General features: G+C 36.7%; 1 protein-coding gene across 2 annotated transcripts in view; it reads left to right on the top strand.

The window, feature by feature from the left end:
• Nucleotides 1–2,552: 2,552 nt before the first annotated feature.
• The window catches only part of CENPF (centromere protein F), a 35,285-nt gene continuing 19,547 nt past the window's right edge, over nt 2,553–18,290 (top strand). The window contains exons 1-10 of one of the 2 annotated variants that reach the window (XM_014252958.2): nt 2,553–2,667; nt 3,160–3,363; nt 4,694–4,890; nt 6,183–6,298; nt 7,310–7,401; nt 9,737–10,004; nt 11,500–11,702; nt 14,580–14,705; nt 16,385–16,513; nt 18,067–18,189. In XM_014252958.2, the coding sequence (XP_014108433.2) occupies nt 3,202–3,363; nt 4,694–4,890; nt 6,183–6,298; nt 7,310–7,401; nt 9,737–10,004; nt 11,500–11,702; nt 14,580–14,705; nt 16,385–16,513; nt 18,067–18,189 (1,416 nt within the window). In that variant the 5' untranslated portion in view covers nt 2,553–2,667; nt 3,160–3,201. Of the gene's footprint in view, nt 2,668–2,756; nt 2,878–3,159; nt 3,364–4,693; nt 4,891–6,182; nt 6,299–7,309; nt 7,402–9,736; nt 10,005–11,499; nt 11,703–14,579; nt 14,706–16,384; nt 16,514–18,066; nt 18,190–18,290 lie in introns of those variants that run through there. The other variant, XM_088053243.1, reaches the window with a different exon arrangement.

Below are 18,290 nucleotides of genomic sequence, written 5' to 3'. Positions count from 1 at the left end.
GTTTGGCAAGAAAGAATATGAAGGAAAAGCTCCATCTGATTTCTGCCTCTTGCAGTATCCAAGCAGGGGAGGATTTTCTCATCAGACGCTGTTTTCCTTTCTTTCCCTTCTGGTTTTGTTCCATCACATGCACTGACATAAGCTGTAGCAATACAAGTTTAACCTTTAGTGGCTTTTCTGTTCTACCTACTGTTTTAGCCCCTAATTAGAAATTGCAGTAAAGAATGCAGGTGAGAAAGCTTAAATGGTGATGTTTGGCATTTGGCAAAAACTGAATGGAATTTCAAGGACAGAGAAAAGCCAGTTCACGAGACTTGAGGTAGTCTTCGCTCAAAATCATGGGGCACTCTAAAATAGGGGATTTTGAGAGCCTCTTAGAAAGATCTTAAGAATTCTAACCAGTAGAGAGTAACTAAAATAATTACAAGTGTTAGACAAACTGATGGTTGCTATTAATATTCTTCATAACTTCTTATTGTTTTTTCAGAGAATTTGATCTTTTTCCTGTATCTCATAATTCAATCTTACATTTACTAATATTTTTATTCTTATATTTACTTCTGGTAATTAATGTCTTGACACTTACAAAGGTGTTGTGCAGAATAAGTTGATGTGGCAAAAGAAAAAGCAAGTTTCTGTACTCCTTATGAGTCTTTTTATCTTTCATGATAATTAGTTAATTCCTGCAATGGTTACATAAAGGTTACATAAAGGTTGTCAAATATGAAAGAATTAATTTGTAAATCATTAACCAGTGAAAACTGGTTAATGATTTACAGTGAAAACATTCTTAGAAATCAGCTTCAGAAGAAGTGTTTTCTTATATTTAAGTTGACAACAATGGTCAGGTTCCCTTTCAGTTATCCAGATGTTAATCAGACTGTATCTTAAAAGCTCCGCACACACCAGCTGATTTTCATTTTTCATGCCTTGTAAGAATGTTGGAGGCTGCCTCTACTCATTCATTCCCTTCTGAAAAATATGCCACCAGTCTTGGAAGTTGAAACTGTTTCACTGAAGTCTTCTCTGAGGGATTAATCATGATGAACTGGTTTAAATGGTAGAGCTCCACGTCCATCAGTAGTCCCATTGTAATATTATCTGTAGAAATTGAAAACTCTTCAGCTTCTACAATTGATTAAGTAGCATTTGTTACTGTCCAATGGGAAACACTTACTGAAAGTAGCATATAATGGGTATTTTATTCTTACAGAACATTTGCCCCTTGTCCACTATGCAGAGGATCCTCTTCAGTTCAGACTGGTTCTCAGCTCTCATTAATCATTTGGCAGTACTGTGTGAGGGTTTTCCACTTTTCTAAAGTAGTTCCTGCTCCATTGCTGTTCTGTGCTGTTCCCTCAGGGACACCTGCATAAAGTTCACCATGGAAATTTCTATCCTGTTTGGTTGTTTTTTTTTTTTTTTTTATTTGTAATTTCTGAAGAAGCATTTATGATGGATCAGTTCCATCACTGCAATGGCTTGTTTTGTTCAGGAGATGGTTTGGAGATTTTTTAACAATGTGCTGGTGAGTTTGTTGTGTCATATTTATTTACAATCAGAGCTCTCACCAGTTGACTGCTGAGCTGTTTAACTTTTCAGGGAAGATTTGTTTAACTCAGTTTCCTAAATATGATTAAAAGAACAGTGCTTGAGTAAATATTCTCAGAACGGTTACAGGAGGCAGTACATTTAAATAGGTAAAATGATAATCAGATTGTAGAATCACAAGTCACGGATTCTGATGGAAAGGAACAATCCAAAACTCCCTCTAGAGAGATGCTCGTGGGGTAGGGGGGGAATACCAGAGGATTTGAAAAACCAGTCACAGGTACCCAGGGAGCTTCACAGGAACTTTAGAATCCTTCAGCCTTCACTGTTGCTATGTCCATTCTATGCTCTGTGTTAGACCATACTTACAAACTATTTGGGGCGTTTTCATTGTGTTTGTATTTCTGGGTAGAAAATGTGTAATATTTGGCTAAATTGCCTCCCATCTCCTCAAAAAACAAACAAACAAAAAAAAAAGCAAAAAAGAAAAAACCAAACAAAAACCAAACTAAAGAAAAAACAAGCCCCAGGAGCAGAACTGAGGAGAAAGCACTTCAGGATCCTTCCGTTGGTCTTTCCCAGTGAATGGATGAGGACCGGGACAGCGCATTGTCGCTCCTTTTCTCAAAAAGGTTTTTTTCTCAGGTTCTCTTTGGGTTCGGGAAAGTGGGTTTGGACAAAGATGTGACACCACCGTTACACCCCACAAGTGCTGCCTCCATCCTCATCCCTTTCCCCACCCTCATCCCCTTCCCGCCCCGCCCAACTGCGGGCACCGCCCCACCCAGCTGAGGGCAACGGCCTCGGCACCTCTGTGCGCCTGCGCTGCCGCCTCCAATGGAGTTTGAACGCTTCCGAACCAGCCACTCAGGAGGGCGGGCGCCGCCGCGCTGCGCTCCCATTGGCGGCAGGCTGGCGAGTAGCGTGGCGATCGGACCAATCACCGTGCAGGGCTGCGGCATGGCGGGGGCGGGCGCAAACGGCCGTGGGGCGGCGGCGCTGGGTTTGAGTCGCGGCGGGAGCGCGTCCGGCCGTGAGGGGCTGGGGACACCGGGTGTGCCCGCAGCGGTCGCCGGGTTCGAGTCGCTGTCGCCGGGCTCCGGTCGGCGCTTAACGGTGAGTGAGTGAGTGAGTGGTTGGGTGCGGGGCTGACGGTGACAGGCAGCCCTCCGTCCCGTTAGGGCTCTCTCTGCCAGTCGTTGGTCTCTGTTTTTAGTTACTCTGAGATGTCACCAGCTCAGCTGCGTTGTTTTGAAAAGTAAATAAAGAAGCGTCGCTGACGCCTCGTACGGAGCTGTGTGTTTTTGCAAGGAGACGCCACCTGAGGTATATAGCTGTCGAACGCAGCCATAAGAGTATAAACCGTGTTGTTGCCCGGAGATTCTTTAGAGCGAGATTTTATAATCTTCTCTTAAGTGCGTAGAAGTGTGTCAAAATAGGACCTAATATTTTAAGGTGCTGCTTGTTGTTTAGATCAGGAAGCCTAGTCAGTAAGGTTATGGAATATTGCATTCTAGTCGCTACTAAGTTTAAAAAATGCAATTTCTTGAAAAGCGACGCTTACTTAACCTCTTGGAAGGTCTCACTGTAGTTGTCCTTGTGTTTCAGGCATAACACTATCCATTTATGTGAAGCAAGAATCCGGCCAGTATGAGCTGGGCTGTGGAGGAATGGAAAGAGGGCCTCTCCCCCAGAGTCCTGCAGAAGATCCATGAGCTGGAAAGTCAAGTGGATAAGCTTAAAAAGGAGCGTCAGCAAAAGCAATACCAGCTAGAGACTTTGGAGGCAGCTTTGCAGAAACAGAAGCAGAAGGTAACGCAAAATGCCACTTTCCATGCCAAACACTGTTATAACAGTTTATTTTCTGGTGCTTGTTGTTATGGAATGAATTAGTGCTTTGCTTCTTCTCCCTGACTGAAAGGCAAGGTAGCACAGAATTTGTTTGTCTTTATCTTACTTAATACTGATCATGTTCTTCTCTCTGTTTATTTCTTTTTGGTTGTTAATATAATTCCTGCTTCCTATCTGTTTGGTATGATTGTCTATTTCTAGATATTTATGTGTACTTTGAAGGTTTTCTACAGCTGTTTATGATTAGGAGAATAAACATTTTATTGTTATACCTGTTAAAATCCATGATAGTGACTGGGCCTGTTTCATATACCAGAGTTGCTCAGTTGGTAGCCTCTTCTTATTTCACCTTGCTTACAATAGGTAATTGCCTACCTAAAATCTTAGTTTATGTTATTCCTTAGGTTTTTTTTCCTTGTAGAGACTGAATTTTAGGATTTGGTGCTCCTTTTAATTTTTACGGCTATAATTTTACATTTCATCTAACCATCAGCCCTCTAGCCAGGGGACTAAAGACCTAATTGGTCAGGGTCTTGCCGTGCTTCAGGTCAGCAGTGACCCATTTGGTTCAATTTGTTTTTTCGAATAGTTGACTACAGCTCAGCTCAGAGACAATTCACAAAGGTTGTGTGATAGTCCCTTTAGATTGCTACAACTTTCTACAAAATCTTAAGCCTAGCAGTTTCTTCCTGTGAGTTTCCAGGAAAGTGTTTCAACCATTCCAAGGAATTGCTGTGCTCCCCCCAAAAAAGAAGGGGTACTTTAAGACTCTCAGAAGCAGCAGGAAATACAATTTTTGGTCAAAAGAACAACATTGTGCCAAAGATGATGTGCCTTGGATGCTCCTCCAGGGTAGAGAAGGACATCTTTCCTGCCAGACTCTGTCTTCAATGCTGTGACCTTTGATAATTATTGTGCACACTTTGTGGAGTGAGCCAACGTCTTCTGGCTGCTTAAGATAGGCTGGAAAGGGAAGTGATATGATCAGTGAAGAATGTGGACTAATGATGATTATTAGTATTTAGGGATTGATGAATTTTTTGAAGAGCTCATATCTTGTCAATAAATAGAAACTGTTAATGTCACTGAGTTGAATTTTATGAAATGTGGGTTTTGTTCACACCCAAGAATATTTAAACCATGTGTACATCTGAGGTTTTTAAAGCTGTCAGGATTTTAAAGTGTTAGGAAGAAAAAAAAAAGCATGTAAATTTTTGTTACTAAAATAATAAATGCACTGAAGTATAGAGAGGAGTTGATAATTTCAAAAATGTCTCTGTGTTTCAACTAGGTTGAAAATGAAAAAAATGAATCTGCAATACTGAAAAGAGAGAACCAGAGCTTGATGGAGTTGTGTGATAATCTTGAGAAAGCAAAGCAGAAAATTTCACATGATCTTCAAATAAAAGAATCTCAAGTCAACATTCAGTCAGGTCAGCTGAATTCCTGCAAGAAGGACATTGAAAGGCTAGAACAAGAACTGAAAAGGTGAGGACTTGCTGTATGTCTCTAACATATTTACAATGGTTATTTTGTCATGTTTTTGCTAATGCCTCATACAGGTCCTAATAGAAGCAAATAAAGAGGAAGCTGTGTTGCTCCTCTGTTTTTTTTTTCTCTTTGATTTTTGTGAAAACTAAAGAGAGTTATTTGAGAGCTGTGAGAAATAATGCAACACTATTTATGGCATGTAGAAACACCAGCTTTGTTCAAGGAGTTGCTGAGATCCATCAGTAAAGAATCTAGTGAGGTTCAACAGGGTTGATTGAACCTCACTAATGTTCTCTGTATCTGCTGTCAAATGTTGGGACAAAGAGGTTGCGAACTGAGGATATGTGTTCCATTTATCTGTTCCCAAAATTAAGTCTTGTTTGCTGTGTTCTCCCTTCCCATTATATTATTTTACATAACTGTTCATTGCAAAATACCAGTTACTGCATTGCACCTCATTCTTGGCAATCGTTTGTGATTTTGTATTTGTCTGCATTTTGTTTGGTGTGTGGTCATTTGCCACTTCATCCCAACTGACAGTCCTCTGGGAGAGGAGGTCTTAGCATTGAGCTGTAAAAGAGGGGGGGAATGGAAAGGCAAATGTGGAGTCACTGATGCAGTGGGACTGGCACTGGGACTATCATCTTATCAACCTGTGCTCACTGAGCAGGGCAAAAGTGGTCCTGAAGTGGTCCTATGTTCTCTGAAGTAGTTATATGGTTTCCTTGGATGCCCTGGTAACTCTTCAAGCTCACAAAAGTCCCTCAAATGCTGTGGTGTTTTGAATAGTGATGTGAATGGGACACATGAAAAATAGCCTGTTGAGTGGAGAGTATTCACTTGCATGATTATGAGGTATGCATAGTTTTCTGAAAGTGTGCGGTATCAGAACATAACAACTGAAAGTTGTGTTTCCTGCCATAAAGATATTCACTGAAGAGTAAGAGTTTGATATTCTCAGTGCTTACAGTCATTTGGGTATGTTTAGCTGAACTACAGCTTCATACAGTCAGACCTCAAACAGTTCTAACTGATTTTCATCTGCTTAGAATTTGATTTTGTGTTTTAGCTTTGCCTCCTATGTACGTGATTAAATACACTGGAACTTTAAATAAAATATTTTCATGTTTTTGTGTTATACCACCTAGAATTTTTCAATGGCTGTGTCTTGACTTGATCTTTAAGTTCTTAGAATCATATAATTTATTAATGTATGTTAGGCTCTTAAAATAACTAATTAATTTTTAGTTTCCATTATTAATTTATGCTTCTGCTTCTTTCCCAAACAGATGCAAGTGTGAGCTTGAGAGAAGTCAGCAAACATTGTCTGGAGGAGACGTATCATTCAGTGGCACTCCACAGAAAAGTTTTACTGCTCCTTTAACACCAGTTCAAAGTAGTAATGGTAAATGATCCTTTTCTTCAGCCAGAACGGATAGTTGGCTGTCAGTTTTCTTGGAAGGCTGAGTATTTCAAACATTACACTTCTACTGAGTTGCCTATCCTCTCTTACATAAGCTATTATGAGAGTATCTAATTTGTAGCACCCTAGGTTTCAATGCTAAAAATTTAGTGCAGATTGAACACATCACAAATATTACATCTTTTCAATGCTGCGTTGATGGACATGGAATAGTAATAAAGTATCCTTCGATAGACTGTGGCAATCTTTTGAATGCCTGTTCCTGGTGTCAGCTTTTCCCTTCATGTCCTGGGAAACAAATTTCTTTCTCCCTGTACCACAGTTACCTTAACTAAAATGCAGTCAACAGTTAGATGTGTTATTTCTTTGGAAATTTATTTTTTGCTTAGATTGTTACTATGCATTATAAGCTATGCAATTAATGGTCTGTATCCATTTCAAAGCATCACTTCTATCTTCAAATTAGTAACATCAAAAAGATTTAAAATATTTGAATGACCTGGAAAAACAACAGGAAGTTGCCTGAAGTGGAGAATTCTGTAGCCAGACACCCTTATGCTCTTTATGCTGAAAATCTTTGATGTGTTCAATGTTATATGTGTTATTTACCTATTTCAGTGCTATGAACAAAATATTCTGAGTGTGGCATCTCAATCTTACTCCAGTGGGAAATCTGATATTATCTCTTACATTCTTGTTCCTTTATTTTCTTTACGCATATCTGAAAAGTGAGCAGTTCCACTGCATTCCTCTAAGCACAGCACTCCTGAAATAGGGATAAGATTAAAATGATTTACCTAACAGTATTTAAAATTGTATTCCTGGGGAGATATTTTCCTTTGAAAGATGGAGTCTTAAATTCATTAAGATCATTGAATCCTAGAATGTTTTAAGCTAGAAGGGTCCCATAGGGGTAAGAAACCTGGCTGGATTGGGTGAAAAACCGGTTGGACTAAGGCAGATTGTGAAGAATTATTCATCGTGTCTTTGTAGATGCTAAGTTTGAAGAACTAGAAGAAAAATACAAGAAAAAAGTACAAGAAAATAAAGAGCTCGAATTACAACTGAGAACCATCCAACTTAAGGTAAGTATTTCTTGGGAGTGGTTTGTGTGATATCTAAGAAAGTAACCACTGAGTGAACATGGAAAACTAGTGAAAAATATTCTACATCACATAAAATATAATTATGTATTAATATATTAAATTTATAATATGTTACATTTATATTATTAAAAGAAAGATAATTAATCTATGTGTATTGCCATTCAGAAGTAATCTTGGAGAATTCAGAAAAGCCATCCTCTCTGAATAGCAAAGGAAAGAAAGACATTAAAAATGAAAACACATCCTTCAGAAACTGGAAGTCTCCTGCAAGCAAGAACAAGATAAAACAGTGTCAATTATGCCAAGTTAAACATGATAGGATAGTGAAATAGCCTTGAAAATGTTTGTGATAAATAATTCACACCTAGAAAATAGGACATTCAAACTTATACGAAGGAGGAACAGTATTAGCTGATCTCTGAGAACAAGATGAATAAGATGTGAAAGCCCTCAAGGAAAAAGCCATTGCAGAAAATGTGAAATAATTTTCTCTTTGGTGCTTACTATGTAATGGTTTAAAAACTTTTGTATATCAGAGCCTTTTTTCATTGGGGTTGAATCTGTGGCACAGCCTCAAATTGGAAAGTCAGAAGTAGTCTTAAATTAGATTGATAAAATGAATAGTAATTAAAAAAAATCACCAGATACAGACAATATTTGCCCATTAATTGACAGGGCATTTCAGTGTGGGACGGCTGAATCACTGTGATGTGCAATGTTGCCTCATTCTTCTCTTGATACTGGAAGAGTACAAGGATGATTATTAGAAAAGGAGGATGATTAGAAAAAAACAAAGTGCTGCTTCCGGGAGATACAGTTTAATCAGGCCAACTTTCTGTCCTGGGCAAATTGTTAAAAACATGACATGATACATTCATTGAAGTATATGGAGAAAAGGTCAACCATTTACTGATAAAGGAAAATCATGCCTCATATATTTTCAGACCTTTTGGTGTTCTTTTAAAGAACAAATCTGAAAATATGTAAGTTAAGTGTGATTCAGTGCAATGTTGTTGAATATACACTGATGAAAGGGAAAAAAATTTGATAAGGGGAGTTCTTACAAATTTAAAGGGAAAGATTGAATGCAGAGTGGCAAAAATGGTCCATTTTTACTAGGGAATGGTCAGCAGAGGAGCCTGAAAAGGCTTGGTAAAGAGAACTGTGCTATTCAGCATATTGATTAGTGTTCTGAAAAAGAGTTGAATAATATAGTTGAAGACCACACGGTGTTTTGTAACACTTGCAATAATTAAGATGGTAAATAAAATTCAACCTAAAAAACATAGTGAAGTAGTACATCAGGAAAACACAACTTGAAGAGTAAATACCTGATACATTCAGACTCTAAGTCTATGATTCCAGGAAGCATTTAGTTGTCATTGTGGCTAGTTCTGGATTTAAACTTTGGCTCAGAACCTATACATTTAAACAGCATATAGGGGAAATGATCATTGAATGTATGGTTAGTTTTCTTTTCCTCTTTCTCTGTTAACAAGTTATTTTACAGGATTGGACACAGCATTCTGGACAATAGATTTCTGGTCTTGGCAGAGCTGTTTCTAGATAATAGCATATTCTCTGGTTTGACTGAGAAGTTACACTGACTATTACATAGTTTAGGGATTTAGTTTAAGAAAAGTAATTCAAATGAGCTGCATTTCAAAATCCAGTTAAAAATACAATAGGGGCTTTACTGTTTGAGGCTTTGTTTGTGTTTTTTTTTCACTTAAGAAGGAAAAAGTCTGATTTTTTTCTGCTTTATTTTTCTATGGGAAAATAGTGAAAGCTTATACCTGGAAGAGTTTATTATGGCAATTTTGGAGTACTCTGTTTAAATAATTAAATCTGTTTTGAATTTACCTGTGCTTCTCCAGTAGAACTAAATGCTGGTCAAATATCAGATATGTTAGACTAGACTTTTTTTTTCTTATTTGTATTCACTTGCCTGCAAAAATGTAGGCTTTGATTTTTAAAAATGTAGGAGTTAAATGATGGCGTGTCTCTTGAGAAAGACAAAAAAAATATGTATGTTTCTTATAAAAATATACAGATCAAAATACTCTTTTTGATATCCTGGTTTGTACTTGTAAGTATCAGCTATGCTTGGATACTTGTGCTAAAGTTATTTAATTTATATGCCATAAAAAATAATGACATGTATCAGGACTTTGCACTGGTAGATGCTGTGATATTATAACAATGTGAAATGATGATGACCTATTAGCTACTTAATATTAAATTAGTTATTTTGTTATGTGTTGGATAAGAAACCTTGTAAAGGTACATCCTTTTCCTGTTTTTTTGGACACAGAAAATAAATCAGCCTCACCCTCAAAGCTCTTTGAGTCACAGAGAGATTGCTCGGCATCAGGCTTCCTCATCTGTGTTTTCATGGCAACAGGAAAAGACACCAGCTAGAAACCAAGAAACACCTGCAAGGGGAAGTTCTGCAGCATCCTCCTTTCCATGGGATAAAGAAACATATTCAAGTATTCTATCAGAGAAGAACGAGTTTGACAACAGCTTTTCTGAGAACTTGAATTCTTCCCTCGTGATCCAGCGAAGAGCACAGAACCAGGGTATCTGATGCATTTCTTTAAGACCCAGAGGCAGTCTCTTGTATGGTTTCATGAAACTGGTGTGCAGATAGAAGCAAGCTATTGAAATTAGTGCTTTAGCAAGGAAAAGAGAAAGATACTTGCTGATGCCTTTGGTAGCTAACCCTGTTGGCAGCTGGTGTATTTTCAGTGATCAGCCACACACTGTGATTACCTACAAGCTGTGGTACCTTTTACATAAGGGGTATGAGAATTAGAAGGGAACATTTTTGGGCTGAGTAGGGGACATCATCTAAAAGGAAAAATGCCTTTTTCCATTAATCCCATTGCTCATGGAACGATCTTCTTAAAACAGCTAAAAAGAAACTCTTCAGGATTTCATTGTATCTCACTGTTAAATTCAATTATATTGTTTCCTTATTTTTCTATACTATTGATACTTTTGACTGAGGGATAACTGTCTTAAGAGTTTGATGATTAAACATGGTTAGTGCAGAACTGAGTTGGTCCATGATGGATGTTACTGGAAGCACAAAATGAAGTATGCTACAAAAAGTGTGATCAAAACACGGGATATGGTCTTGTACTGTACATAGTGACATGAAGAAGTAATTATTCCTGATACCTGATAGTTGTAAGAGAGGAAATAGTTGGTTTGTTGTGGATTTGTTGTGAATTCACTTGAGCCTGCTATTTGTACTCTTTGGACAGATTTTCCACTGTTTTAAAAGTCCCTGTGCTCTCCAAACTCTTCATTCAAATACCTCACATACAGCTTCAATTTTGGTGGCTTTTTGAACTTGGAAGCCATACAAATTCAGAATCAGGAAGACAGGACTTCTTTAAACAAAACAATAACACAAAATCCCCCAGATAGTAGCAATTCTGGGTAATGCTTCCTGTAGATGACTTGGTTTTCTACTGTGAATTGTGTTTCTACTGTGTTGTGGTTTATGGAAGATAAACTTTTACTGATATAGTCTGTGAAAATATTACTTGGTTTAGTATTATATGTATGCAGTTTTGAGACAAAAAAAGAGATTAAAATATGAAATAGGAGATTTACAGTTACCAGATAGTTGAAAAGTCTTTTGGAAGCACAGTTGCCCTAAGCAAATGCTTGTAGTGGATATGCTTATAAAAATAAAAAGATATTTCAAGTGACATGTTTCTGCATGTTTAAAAACATTAAGAAAACCAAACAAAATAAACCAGCGGAGGAACAAATTGTCTTTGCCTTTGCAGCACTTGCTCCTGAGCTATCACGTTTCTGTGTTCTTTCTCATGAGGTAGGAATTATTGATTTAGAGTCAACTGTCTTTCAGTCCTGATAGTTTTTGTCATTGGTGTCATAGTAGAAGAGAGTTAAAACTTGTTTTAACTTGTTGAAAATTTCACAGGGTCTGTGTCAGGAAATTGGGTTGTTATCAAACATTTTAAATACTTGGAAGTGTATTGGAAGAGGTACCTTCCAAAGCAGAAAGTATCCTTAATCTTTATTGTTTTTTAAATTCAGAACTAAATTCCATTATCAAAGACCTAGAACACCAATTGCAAGCTCAAGAAAAATTGAAGAGGTCCCATATGAATAAGCAGCAAGAAACCGAACTGGAGCTGGACAGATTGAAGTTGGAATTATCTGAGAAGGATAAAATTCTGAACAAAACCAGAGATAAACTGACTCAAACAAGTACACAGCTTGATCAAACTACCACACAGGTAAAATGTTGCCTCACACATTTTCTGACTGTCCCTACAATCCATTGCCAATATTCCTATGTGTCAGTTTTCAGCCATTTAGTGAGACCCAAGGTTCTCAGACTAAATTTCTTGAGAGGTTATTGACGATCAAGTTTATGCTATGAGAAGTATATGCTAGTTTGATATGTATTTATATGTAAAACCATTAATATATGTAAGCAGTTGCCCATTTTCTGGAAGGTTCTTACACCACCTAAATAAATGATTTTCCTACTCAGATAAGATTGATTCAAATTCTGAAAAATATTTACTGATCAAGTTGCATGGAGCAACAATGACATCTGGTGGCAAGTTCTGACCTGGAAAAGACTGTTGCATCTTTGGCTGAAAATCAGAATTTGTTGCTTATACTACAGGATGTTGTGGGGGTATAGTCCTTGTATTGTAAATTTCTTGTTTTAAATAATGTCTAAGTAAAAATGCAGTGCAAAATTAAGAACATACGTAGTTTCTAAATGTAATTAAAAATTAAAGAGCCTAATCCTAAGGAGTTTTCTTAGTAAAAATCAATAGAATAGTACAACTTGCTTAGTCAGGAATTTACAAAGTGTATGTAAATGCACATAAAAATCTGAAATGTTTCAGATTTTTGCTGATAATCATGCACAAAAAGAGAATTCCTGTGCTTAAAGTAATTTAAACTGCAGAAGGTAACAAGTAAGTCTTCACTTTGATTAATCAAGTTGATTTACCTTCCTGAAGTCCCTTTTCACAACACTTAACAAATATGAAATTAGTGCACAGATGTCATTATTCCTTTAATCCTCATATTTTCATTTGTCTTAACTTTTTTCCTTTACTAGTTTGATTTATTTACAGCATGGGGAAAAGATGTTTCTGTGTGTATCTTCTCTGAGTAGAATAATTACCCATGTTTGTCAGCAAGTTTCTGCATGCTACCTAAGTATATAGGTGAGCTAATGTTTCCCATAACTCCTGTATTGGCCCTTAAAATATAAACCTTTGCATGTAAACCTTGATCTCTCTGCCTTCTCAGAGAGACAGCAACATGTGCCTATTGATAATTCTGTGAGGAATTAGTTTAGGGGGAGTCTTGGCTGGGTAAGGGAAATTCAAACACCTGACATCATCCCTTGACTTCATAAAGGCAGTGTCATCAAGGTGAGTTTGTGGGAAGACACAGCTGACCCAGTCTGACAGCTCAATTTCTCTGAAAAGGGCTTGATTTTAATTTATTTGATTTCACAAATGACTTGATTCAACTTCCTGAAATATTAGGGTATTATGTATTTTATTTTCTCTTGTTAATTTTCTATGGGTTTAAGAGAGCAGAATTTTTTCACTAAGGAATCAAAGGGGATTAAAAGCAGCCCAAGGGAAAGGGCAAGGTTGTGTATCTAGAAAGATACCTGGGGAAGGACAAGGAGAAGTGGGACTTGCTACTTCTCCTTGGAAGTGTTCCCAATACCATTGGAATTGAGGGATGGCACATCCTTAAGGCGCAGTGCATCTTGCCCCAGAAGGTTCCTTTGGTCCTGCCATCTGAAGGTGACTCCTTTCTGTTCTGTTTCTTCTTTCTTGCACTGGAATTGGATCTCTGCCTGCCCACTCTGGACTTTGAAAGTAGAACTGCATTGAGATTTTACATTTTATTTCATGCCATGTAACCTGGATTTAATGCTGGCAACCCCCCTTGTGCACTTCTTCGCTGTCACTGGTACTAGTCACTGACCTCAAGCACAGCACCTCTGTGTTATCGAGTATTTTCACTCCTTGTGAGATCTGCAGCCTTTCTGCCATCACATTTCCACATGATCTTATAGGAGTTCACAATCCCTGCAGTCTCTGCCTAATAACCTGACATCCCAATACAACTATCTGCTTCTTATTTTCTTATTTCTACTGTTTCATTAACTAAATTAACAGCTCTTGTTGCTGAAGAAAGAGTGTCCCATTCAACCTTTGCCACCTTTTTCTTACTCTGAGGAAAAAAATGTACATATTTAGCATTAACAGATTTGATCTGGAATAAAAATTAAAAATTATACTTTTTATTCAGGAAGTTAAGTGAACAATGCTTCACCCTCTTGGGTGACATAATATTGACATAATCAACTGAGTTAAATAAGTTAACATGGAGATGAACTTAGACATAGCCTGCTGATTTTTTTTTAAATTAAATTTTAAATTGTAAAAAATACTCTTATAATAAGCTAAGATAGTTGCTTCTTTTTTCTGTCCAAATCAACTTGCTGAATCACTGAAATTTGGTGGAATATCCATTTATTTTGAGTCTAAACATGTAGCTGCTTAGCAGTTAGCAGTCATTCTTTTGTTGGTAGCAACCTGATGTACTGAAAATACAATCGGTACTCGTGCCAGATGTAGCATCTTTCTGCAGACTGTCAAAACCATTGATTTTCTTATTATATTATCTAAATATATATAAAGGTATCTATCTTATATGTTTTTTTATTTTACTAAGTATGTAAAGATATATATCTTTTATTTTCTTACTATTTAAATATATATATAAGGATATATTTGTTACCTTGTCATCTAAAGATGTTTTTATTATTGTATCTGTATACCCTCATGTATACATATACATCCCTAATACATATATATGAAAGTACATATACTCTTTCTATATATACACACATTTTCTCACTAACATAAGGAAGAATTAGTGAGTTTTGTACTTGAGACTGCTAGGAATTTATATGGTACCAGCTAAAGTTACTATGGTTAGATGAATGCTAGAACAATTGTAGAAGCTGACAGCGGTGATTTTTTTTATGTGAGGGCTTGTATATTTAAATGAAACATCACCTGTACCTTTAACACTTGTGATTGATAACTAAATTATTATAGGTCCAAATGTTGGAGCGAAAGGTGAAGCGATTGTCAGAAGAACTGAATTGCCAAAGACAAAATGCTGAGAGCACTCGTCAGTCTTTAGAACAGAAAATAAAGGCCAAGGAAAAGGAATACCAACAGGTAAGGCAAGGAGAACTTTTTAACTTCCTGAGGAGATGAAATCACTTGGCTTAGAATACACATGATGTGCATCTGATTTTCTGCTAGTTGCAATCACATTTGACAGAGAGGTAAAAGTTGCAAAGATAGTTGAAAAAATGGAAAACAAACATTGCAATAGCGGGGAGGGGCTGTTGGAGAGGTGCAGGATTATTTTGGTATTCAGTGGACAATAGAGAACATGTCAGAGATGGAATGAGATGCAAATCCATAAGAAACTAGGCTCCATTTTTCATAAAATTATGTATATGTGAGCTCAAACTTAGTAACCAGCTAAATTATTTCTGTGGAATGTGAGTTAATTTTGTATGCATTTCACACAGAATGAAAAGAATTTCTTTAGGATTATATCTCTATTCTAATTTTGGTTCATGCTCAGAAGATGTTAATATAGTCAATTAGCATTAAGTGTCTTTCATTTCCTTCATGCTAGCTCTTGCAGAGAGAAAAAGTGTAGCACTATCCGAGGAATTTTTATGGAATGAAGTTTTATTTAGAATCAACAGCATTAATACTGATTTGGATTAGGGCTAAACTCTTTGTATTTTTCTTTTTAAGCTTAATAATGTAATCAGTGTTAGGAAATCTAAGACACAGATTCAGAAGTGATAGTGCTATTTCAGATGGGCATTTTAAGTTTGCTTTGAGGATTGAATATAAGGGTATTGCCCTGAGGAAGACTGTTGTGTCAAATGTTTAATCTGAAATCTTTTCTCTAAGGTATGTTCAAATAGATAAAATAATTGGCAGAGGAGTTTTGGTGGAGTAGCCAATAAACAGTGCTCCTACCAGAACTCTTGAGTGAAAAAGTGATTTTACGAAGTCTGTTAGTCTAGATGCTATCTCAAGATCTTAAATTGATACTGAACCTTGCCTAAAGTGGTAAATTGGAACAACTGATTTTTGGATTTGAATAGTTGTAGCATCATTGTATTAATCAAAAGACAGGTTGAAGGCCTATGAACCTTCTGTCCTGATTTTTCCTTTTTTTAGTTAGCTGAAAAAATGCCTTCATAAGATTAATATGTAAGCCCACATGCTGCCACTCTTAAATTGTTCAGCAAGGCCATTAATTGAGAAGCTTTTTTTTTTCTCCAGTGGTTAGGATCTGTGAGCTGCTACAGGTTACTATAATGTTTTAATGTTTGTTTATTTATAATATTAGTTTGTCATGTTCTATTTAAAGGCTCTGTATTATGTCTTCTTGCCACAAATTTTGTGCAATATTGTGGAAAAAAACAACCTTGTAGTATGGTAAGTAAGTAATAGCAGAGATGAACTTGTCTACTTGTACTGAAATGTAATTCTTATGTGAAATTGACCTTTAGTATGAAAAATTTTTACACTTATTTTCATTAGCTTTAGTTCCATTTTTTTCTCTTTCTGTGGCAGGAATTGTGTTACAGTAATTAAGTTCTTAAGCAGATGACATAAATTGGCTTAATGTCATTCTTGCCTATATATTGATTTTGCCTCATGAATCAAAGCTGGTTTTAAACTGTTGTTTGCTGTGTAAGACAAGTGTCCCTGAGCAGGCAGCACCTGCTGATAAAAATCTGTTGTTATTTCTGCAGTAACCAAAATAGAGACTTCTTGTGGTCATGTGTTTATTTTTTTGCTTCCCTGCCACTGTTTTCTAGGAACTCTCTTGTCAGCAGCATTCCTTGCAAACACTGGATCAGCAGTACAACCAGCTAAGAAGCAAACTGAATCAGGAGCTGCAGCAAGCCAAGAATGACTCTAATGTTCTGCAGGCAGAATTTGACAAAGTAGGTGTTTTTTAGCATTAAAAGCCACTAAATACTAGAGTGGTATTTAGTTGTCTCAACAGCACTGCCTTAATTTAATTATACATAAAGCAAAGAAATTATTAATATGGCATCCTGTATTAATGTTTTTACAATAAGTATTTTGGTAAGAAATGGTAAATACAAAACATCTAATACAGTGTATTTATATGTGAATTCTAGGCTTTTAAAAGTTTGTGGCTAGTCCACTTCTCATGGGGAAGGAGATGTAAATGCAGACAGTGCAGGTAAAATAAATCTGAGAAAGAAGGAGCTAGGGTGATCACAAGACACTTTATAAAAAAAAAAAGCCAAAAACAAACCCAGGCAGAGGTATAGCTTGATGGTAGATCTACTGACAAACAGGTTTCCCTTTGGAAAAACAGTCCTATTTTCATATACCCTGGCCATACACTCATCATGTGACTCTGGAGACAGCTGAGAAGAGATAAAAGAGCAAAGAAAATATTGTATTTAAATTAGTATATCTGTGTACAGAAACAAGTGTTTGCTATCAATTTAACTCCCTGAACTGGTTCTCCACAAAATCAGATGAGTTTCATGGCTTGTGTAAGGAAGAAGATCCAGTATGAAGGAGCTCTTCCACAGCTTTGGCAGCAGCTAGCTTTGAAAACACATTAGTTGTCACAAACTCCCAACTTTAAGTAGGTTAGAAAGCAGCACAACCCTCAGGAGTGGGTTATCAGAAAAGAGGAATGTTTAAAAGCCTCCAAAAACCCCCGAGAGCATTTCTCAAGCAGCAGAGCTAACTGATTTTCTAAAAAGGGCCACAAGTTCTAGAAAGTTACATTGAGAAGCTGCATTTGCAGGCAGTCTGTGCTGAAACATCATTTCTAAAACTGCCAACAGCTTTCTTGCAGGCTTGTTTTATTTTAGAAATATAGCTGTGGAACTACGTTCAGTCAGAAGTTTTTATTGGAGGCTTCTTTATAATATGCATGTTCTTTTGTATATGCTTACTGAAAAATTGATTTAATTGAGAGGACAATAAGTGCCTTTTACTTCCTTCTCAAATAAAGGTAATCTATTACTTGATGACCTTGGAATAGACTTTTTTTTTATCCCCTAGTGTAACTTCCTTTTTAACCTGGAGTGTTTTAGGACTCTTTTGAAAGAGTTAAAACCTGTTAATTTTTTATAAAATCAGTGTCACCAGAGCAGTAATTGCTGTTATGATCCTAACTTTCTGATTTACATAGCTTAGCAAAAAGGCAATTATATTCCAGTCTCATTTCTATCCTACATATATAATTGTGGTGATGTAGCTGCAAGTTGGATGAATTAAGATTATTTCAGACAGTCTAGAAATGTGTGTATTTTAGAGATTTCCCATCTTTTTGGTCAAAAGAAAAGGAGTGGAAAGGCAATAAGCAACTTTTTCTCTAAACAACAGTAAAGCAACCCTTGGGTTCATGGTGGGATAAAATAGTTTCATTTTATAACAGAATGTTGAGTTCAAGAATGGGAATTTAAAGAAAGAAGTTGTGCCTGTGATTACAATGTTGGTTTTCCAGGTAATGGCAGCTAAACAACGCTTGGAACATGACACCAGTGATCTCACCCAGAAGCTGTGCAGAGCAGAGCAGGCTCTGTCAGCAGCCCAAACTAAGGAAGCTGACCTCATAAGAAGCTTTCAGGTGAGCACTGCTGAGGAGTATTTGGCAGAATTAATGCTATAAATTAGCAATTTGTAAACACTTAATACTCTAGAGCAATTGTTCACAATTGTGTTTTTCCC

This window comes from Pseudopodoces humilis, chromosome 3 (genome assembly GCF_049639895.1).
Source record: "Pseudopodoces humilis isolate 2021_Gansu_Grassland_sample_001 chromosome 3, ASM4963989v1, whole genome shotgun sequence".
NCBI classification, from domain to species: Eukaryota; Metazoa; Chordata; class Aves; order Passeriformes; family Paridae; genus Pseudopodoces; species Pseudopodoces humilis.
This window is presented reverse-complemented; position numbering and strand designations above follow the sequence as displayed.